The sequence below is a fragment of the Platichthys flesus genome, chromosome 7 (genome assembly GCF_949316205.1).
Source record: "Platichthys flesus chromosome 7, fPlaFle2.1, whole genome shotgun sequence".
Lineage (NCBI taxonomy): Eukaryota > Metazoa > Chordata > Actinopteri > Pleuronectiformes > Pleuronectidae > Platichthys > Platichthys flesus.
The window spans coordinates 4,765,457-4,773,029 of NC_084951.1; the positions used below are offsets into that span (position 1 = coordinate 4,765,457).

Sequence of the window (7,573 nt, forward strand, 5' to 3'; positions counted from 1 at the left end):
GCTTTGGCCTGTGTTTGTGGAGGGAGGTGAAAACAGACTGAAAACCCAGGTAGAGTTAATGAGCCACATCTAGTATTCTCATAAAACACAGTATTATTGAACAATAACATAAAGTGCAGCAAAGCACCTGACTGGCTGCACAACATACGCTTAATACTGGAGAGAAACAAAAACAGTGACCCTTGTGAACTGTTCATCGTATTGAATAGCAGTCAGTGGGGGCGTGGCAATGTGACCAAATTGTGATATATATATATATACATTTCAGAAAGATTGAAAGAATATGTGTTTATGGTTTGTTTGAAAATGAGTCATGCTACATAGTTAGAGAATTGAGCCAAAATAAGCACAATGAACCGTGTTTTCTCTCTATGAAGCTGATCGAACAGGATTGATTGCACATTTTCGTTCTCCCCCCGCCTGTATTTTAAGTCAGTGCTTCAGGAGACGCACACAGCTGAGCAGCGTGGGGCTACTATGAACAAGTCTGTCCTTATCTGACCTCCGGGACTCTCCTTCCCTTCTCCCTCCGTATCTGCTGCTTTCACACCACAACCCCCCCCCCGCAGTCCACCAGCCGCTGGGCTCCTTGCCAACAGCTAAAGGTGGCCGGTTGCCAACCCTAACTTGTGCAGGAGTTTGGGTCAAATGTGGTAACTTCTCCCTTGTTCTGTCCATTTCTATCTACTCTTTTAAATCCACAAGACACTTTCACTTTCTCCTGCACATGTGCATTCTGTGCCTTTTTTCAGCCTACTTTAAATATTAAGCTCCGTCTGTCCTATTGTAACCTCACTTAATTTGACCCTGTCATCTTGTCTGAGTGAGAGCAGCGAGGAGAGCTAGAGCAGAGTGAGGAGCGTTTGAATACGGAAATAAAAGAAAGTATCTCTGTGAGCCAAACTCAACCCACTCTATCCGTCTGCCTCTGCCTGTCCTATCACATGCTTTGTTAGATTGTTTACTTGCACTGGTTTGGTCTCTCTCATTTCTGAGCTCCCTCCCTCTCCCTCTATATTCCTCCCATCCCACCCACCAGTTGGTTCCTGCTCGGTGATATGTGGTGATAAAACCGAGACGAAAACAGGAAAGAAGTCCTGTGCAGCCCTTTTCTCTCAAGATTGTGCTTCTTGTGCTGTTTGCATCTTCTGATCCTGCTGTTTCCCTCTAACAACCACCGTGAGTACCTCTCTCTGCTGAATCCAACAAACAGGTTATACTGTAAAGGGTGTTTGGCAAGGAGCAGTTGAGGGGACGACAGAGAGACCCCCCCTTTTTCACTTACCTCACTTAACCCCACACACAGAGTGGCGGACATGCAGAAAAGATCTTAAAGCACGACACAGATCAAGGTTCACAAATGTGCTGCAGTGTTGACCGTTTGTGAAGCTGAATCTGAAGAACTGCTGCACAGAGTTTGTCAAACCAGATGCTTTCCTTTTCTAATACCAGAACGTGATCATTAACGAATGGTTATAAAAATATCTCCACATTATTCTGTGCAATGTCCGTCTGTGCAAGAATAAAACACTTAAAACAGTAAACATGAATCGTAGTATTTTGGTCATAAAATGTGCTCCCTCCAGTACATTTCTTCATGCTGTATATTGTGTTCCACAGAATTAAACACTTGTTTCATTCAATAGTAAACAGTTCAAGTCTTTCTCCTTTGTCCCTCTCAGAAGGTCAGCGTGCTCTCTCAACTTGAATATCTGCCAATATCCGCCATTTTCACTCTACGTGCTTAAGCGTGTCTGTTTGTGTGTGTGTGTGTGGGGGTGTGTGTGTGTGTGTGATAAGCCACATAAGAACAGGTGAAAGGACAACAGCAATGTGAGAGAATCTGAATCTTTAAACATAAGTTAAACATGATTCCTTAATACTTAGTAACTAAATATAAACAACCCTCATATTTCAGAGTATAGTCAGTGTGCTATTGTACACTTTGATATGATCTGTTGCTTGTCTCGGAGTGAATGTTAATGTGTGAGGTGTCATCAGACAGAGGACTTGACTGAATCTCTGAGCTGCAATAGTTTAAGAACTTGTTCTTTCTTCGTTACATTATCACATCATGTATTTAACTGTAAACATCATGAGGCTGCCAGACTGTTCAGGTGCTCTTGTCCTGCTAAACAATACAATTTACTGTTTAACAGAAGTTATATTACATGTGGACTCGTGTAAAACTTCTGTATGAAAAAAACTAACCATGTCACAGACACAATGGAAAATATAGTAAGTATAGAACAATCCAGCACTTCCACCTTCATTTGCACTGTTTTGGGGGTTTGCTTGAAACAGGACCCATACATTTTACATATTAATATAGTGAAAAAACATCCAAAAAATTGGGTTTGACCTGTGAGACGCTTTTTCCCCAATGTGCTATATTACACCACATGCTGCAGAGTGGGAGGCCGACCCACAGCCAAACATCCAGAATACAAATCCAACTGTAATCAGGGTCACTGTTTGTAATTTATGGCTAAATAAACATAAGGAAACCAAATGCAGAAATAAAGCTTCTATTGAGATTGAGGCTGAGGTCAATGACAGTATCTGCCATCACCGCCTTCCCCTTCACACGTCATGATCGCCCGGCCTATAGATTAGGATGGAGTAGGGTGAATTCTTTCATATACACTTTCTAAAATGATTTTCAGCATAATCATAAAGGCAGCATTAGTGTCATCCGATACATTTGATAACCTAGTTATAAAAATATCAAATGTAGGTTTATTGTCTGAAGATGTTTTCTTTATTCTTGTTAAAAAGTAAAAAATCATTCAATCATTGACATTTAAAAGTAGATCATCCCTGTGAATCACTCTTAAATGGCTTCTTTAAGAATTTCTGAAGGTGAGCTATTGTCACTCAGATAATTGATTGATTTATCGAACAAGATGATAACTGCTGATCATTGGACTAACACTTTGAGCGGTTAGTCAGAAGGATATCTGTGCTAATGACGTCTGGAGTAAATGAGTCGCTGTCCCTGTTCACCTGTTTTCAGATGCTCCACCTGACAGCAGGGCGCGTGGGAAGCCTCCTGGCCAGGCGCGCCACTGCAGCCTTCAGCACCACCAGCGCGAGGATGGCGAGCCACGGTACCACTACATCTCTGGTCTTTCACATCCGCCTCTGAAGTAGAAGCGTTCATTCTCCTTGTGTAGAAAGTCAGTAGGTGGTGGTAATAGAACATTTTTGATTAAGATAAACTGTCGTCCAGTTGGTGTCCAGTTTTAACATCAGAGAAAGTACTCTTCCTCAAGCTATACCACTGTGTACAATTAAAAGGTATTGGTCTGGATAGAGTCTATGATCTATGATCTGGACAGGTCACCATTCTATCACCGGTGAGACGAATACAGACAAACATCCATTCACTCTCACATTCAGACCCATGGACCCACACATTGTTCGTCACAACAACTAAAACTGGTGTCGCTAGTCTTTGGTATAAAAATAGACATAGACTAGAGAGGATCATGTGAGGGGATCACGCTGCTTTTTGTGTGTTGTTTCAAAATGAATTTAGATTTTAAAACAACCTGCATTTCTCTACATAGATAGACCTGGCCAGCCAGATTGGATCATTTCAAAACAATTACACTATTGGATAACCATCTTTATTGCAATAATAAACAGATACATTATCCTGTATTACTGTGGCCTGATAATCAATAAAGTCTTAATTTATTTAAACTTTTAATCAACATAATGCATTTGAGCAGATATCATCTAAATCTGAAACAAAACTAGTGACTGAATCTGGGACACAATGCAATGGAGTAAAATGCACATATCAATGTGAAGTGAAAGTATAAAGTAACAGGATATGGATACGGTCGTCTAATGTACCACACAATTGTATTAAAGAAAACGTGTTGACTTTCCATGGCTGAACATCGGTCACAGGTTTGGGTCCATTTAAATCACAACTGTTATAGTTTTTGACCTCCCCTCAAGTCTAATGAAGTGCCATTACGTCTAACAGCTGCTGCGTGTACATGTAAAGTGAATAAATCAACATTGTAAGTAGGTCACAGAACCTGAGGGCTCATCGATTTTGGTGTAACACCTGCACAAAGATGTTAACTCGAAGTTATCAGTGTTTGCTGAATTTGTTCAAATGAATTAATTTAGATAAGCAACAAAATGACAAAATAAATTTTGTAATTTGATTTATGTATGAAAACTGATTATGTGCCAGAACCATATATAGACTGTAGATAAAGACACAGTGTATAAAGACTAGTAAAGGAGTTTTCTGTCTAGCAAACCAGCAGATGGCGCTGCAGTACCCTAGTGGCCTCACAGTCTTTGAGGCTTTTATCATGAGAAAAAGTGATCACCACTTTCTCTCAACTGCTGCATTGTTGCAGCATTTGATTACAAAGAGTGAGTCCTCTGTCTGTGCCTCTGTCCCTGCAGACGTGGCAGAGACCACGGACATGTCTCAGCCCTTGTACTGGGACCGTGTGGACATTCCTCTGCCTGACAGACCCTACAAGGACACACTGACGGCTGGCGACCAGAGCCTGAAGAAGAAGGAGCAAGGTCCCTGGAGCCAACTGTCCAAAGAGGAGAAGGTTGCCTGTAGGTCCTTAACTCCCGGACGCGGAGGCAGTACTCAGTACAGGACACACACAACAAGCTTCAATACACCCCTGATGTCAACACTGTCAATATACAAGATCAACAGTCATTTAAAAGCACAGGGAAATTAGCAGTACAAAGTGGTACTTGTACTGTACTGCTATGTGCTTGTATATTAATTTCATACAACTTTAGACGTACATTTCAGAGTATTTAATCATACTGTGCCATTAACTCCTCTACATAAATGTGCCCATTGGTATATTATCTACTTAGAATACTATAAGTTACATGTAAATGCCTCAGTAACAATAATCAATGATATACAATAATACATCTCTCATTGAGTAAATGTTTTTCTTTATAGTGGGAAATCTTTACTTTTGATACTCAAAGTACTTATTGCTCATTCATTTTTTTTTCAGATGCTATATCTATTCTAGTTAAGGATTATTCTGCATAACGCACATAAATGGAGCTTATAACTGATCAATGGTGTTGGAACGTAACCAAGTACAATTACTCGAGTACTGATCTTAATGTAAGAACAATTCTGAGGTACTTGTACTGTCCTTGAGTATTTCCAGTATTTATTTCAGAACTGTTACTTTTTATTCTCCACTACATTTATCTGACAGTTGTAGTTTTCAGCATGAAGTTTGGTGCACAAAGTCATGATTCCTTTTTTAAATAGTTAAACCAATAGTTTCAATTATCGCCTCTTTGACAAATCTGATTTACTATTTCACATCATTTAAATTTCTATTGATGCATCAGTGCAAACATATCAGTAATACAGTCACAAGATGAATTCAGGGTCATGAGAAAATAAATGAGGACTGTAATGAAGAGTTGAATTATACAAATGTAGATTTATACTCTTGTTTTTAATCTTTTCTTCATTTATTATTTATCATTTATTATCACTTATTTACCTAAAACATTTGAAAACTTTCTTTTGACAATCAATATGTGACAAATGGCTGCAAATGGGCAAGTTTGGGATCATGACCAGGAGCAAATTATTCAACTTCATCACAACCTGTCGTGTCGGATTTCTGACTCTGTTCACCTGCCTGTCGTCTCCTCTCTGACCTCCTGCAGTGTACCGGCTGATGTTCTCCCAGACCTTCCCCGAGATAAAGCAGCGGTCAGCAGAGTGGAAGTCCGTCTTGGGGGGCATCTTCATCCTAATTGGCTTCACTGGCCTGATAGTTTGGTGGCAGAAAGCCTACGGTAAACAACAAATCTGCCTTTATAACTCTGACAGGACAAACCAATCCCTTTTAAATCTGCAGTGACATGACAAGAAGTTACATCACCCACACTCAGTGCAGCTGTGCATCACCTTATGCAGACATTTCTCTCAGCAGATATTTGGAATTTGTAGGAAAGTATAACTTTAGGTGACAACATCAGTGACAGTTCTGTACCTTTTGAGCATCAAGCACACATACTTTACAAGGGCCCTTGGGGTGCCAGATCTAAAAAGATCAGTGGCAGATCTCTGACTTTTCTAAAACAGAGGCTATAAAGGAGAAACAATTTACACAGAGGGGCCAATTATATGTCCAACATCAATGCAAAATTCCTGATTCAGTAAGGTAATCATTTAGGTAATTCCTGGTATACTGTTATCTCTATAGCTTCGAAAGGTGTTCCTGTTCAAGCACATTGAGTTCTTCCAAAAAGCTTAGAAATAAAAATGCAAGTCATTCATTGTTAGTGTTGTTGGTATTTTTACTACGGACAGGATAGTGGGCACTTTAGGGGCCAATCAGATTTCAGTTGGAGCTAGTGCCCCCACCCTAGGATAAACCCCTGGACTGCAGGCTTTATTATTGTTAGCAGAGTAGCATCTCTGAAAGGAGCATCACTGCACTCGTCTGTTATGTATCTCTCTTTCCCTCCAGTCTACCCTCCTGCCCCCAGGACCTTTGATGCCGACTGGCAGGCCAAACAGTACAAGAGGATGTTGGACATGAGGGTCAACCCGATCGAGGGCTTCGCCGCCAAGTGGGACTATGAGAAGGGCCAGTGGAAGTAGAGCGAGAGAAAGACGGTGGGACTATGGCTGAGGTGGTGCAGTGTTTGGACCTGTCACTCCAGAACCCAAAACCACTAGTAAGACAGCACATGCCCTAACCAGCATATGATTGTACTCCATGCCACTTCTGGCTGTCAGTCTGCCGCCTCCCCTCCGTCCCCTGCAGCTTTCTATCATGGTGACAACTGTGTCCGTCCAGGTGCAGCCTAACAATAATAAAGTTTTCTAATAGTGTCTCTGTCCCTGTCTTTTATTACATTGTATACGCTCAGCTGGAGGGTCCTTACAAATATTGCATTTCACCAAAGTTGAAAAGTAACTAAGTACATTTACTCAAGTACAGGAGTAGAATTATGATGGACTTGTATGAGTGTAACTAAGGGCAGGAACATAAAGCAGACAGTATAGATAAATAGAGTTGAGTTATAATTTATAAAGCAAAAGGAACATTGATTGCACATAAGCCATGTTTGTCACTGGTTCCTGCCTGAACCATGTAAAAACTCCTAAAAATACTTTTCAGCTAGGTCCTTGCAGAAGCTGACTGTTCAGTTGGAATATTCTCTTTGGAAAATTTCATCTTTCAGTTTTCAGTGCACTGCCACGATGTTTAGCCTCATGAAAGTTGTATGTATACATTGGGTGTCTTGAAAGCAAAGACCACTTAAACAGCTCTTCTTCTGTAATGATATTGTTTGTCAACACTGGGAGGAAGCTAAAAAAACTGCTCATCAGCAATTTCAGGTATTTCCAAGCCTTTGACAATACAACTTGGAACAGTAGTACTGTGACCCATTATATGTAGATTAACCTTTGTTATTTTTCCTTTGATGTTCAGCCTTGCCATTAGACTTTCAGAGCAGAAAGTGTCTGTACTTCCTGGATCCAGAAATGCATAAGTATGAATTATTTTGTTTCCCTTTG

At 40.5% G+C, this 7,573-nt stretch overlaps 1 protein-coding gene across 1 annotated transcript; it reads left to right on the forward strand.

Moving 5' to 3' along the window:
- The first annotated feature begins 1,019 nt into the window (after positions 1-1,019).
- LOC133956655 (cytochrome c oxidase subunit 4 isoform 2, mitochondrial) lies at positions 1,020-6,883 on the forward strand. The gene is made up of 5 exons (XM_062391889.1): positions 1,020-1,179; positions 3,017-3,110; positions 4,438-4,602; positions 5,707-5,838; positions 6,516-6,883. The coding sequence occupies exons 2-5, from the start codon at positions 3,017-3,019 to the stop codon at positions 6,647-6,649; spliced, it is 525 nt and encodes a 174-aa protein (XP_062247873.1). The 5' UTR covers positions 1,020-1,179; the 3' UTR covers positions 6,650-6,883.
- Positions 6,884-7,573: the final 690 nt, after the last annotated feature.

What these genes read in the sequence shown, in the direction of transcription:
- LOC133956655 (XM_062391889.1), top strand. Translation starts at nt 3,017, where the DNA reads ATGCTCCACCTGACAGCAGGGCGCGTGGGAAGCCTCCTGGCCAGGCGC. An exon ending in CGCGAGGATGGCGAGCCACG is followed by an intron (nt 3,111 to 4,437) that starts GTACCACTACAT and finishes CTGTCCCTGCAG; the next exon opens with ACGTGGCAGAGACCACGGAC. An exon ending in CAAAGAGGAGAAGGTTGCCT is followed by an intron (nt 4,603 to 5,706) that starts GTAGGTCCTTAA and finishes GACCTCCTGCAG; the next exon opens with TGTACCGGCTGATGTTCTCC.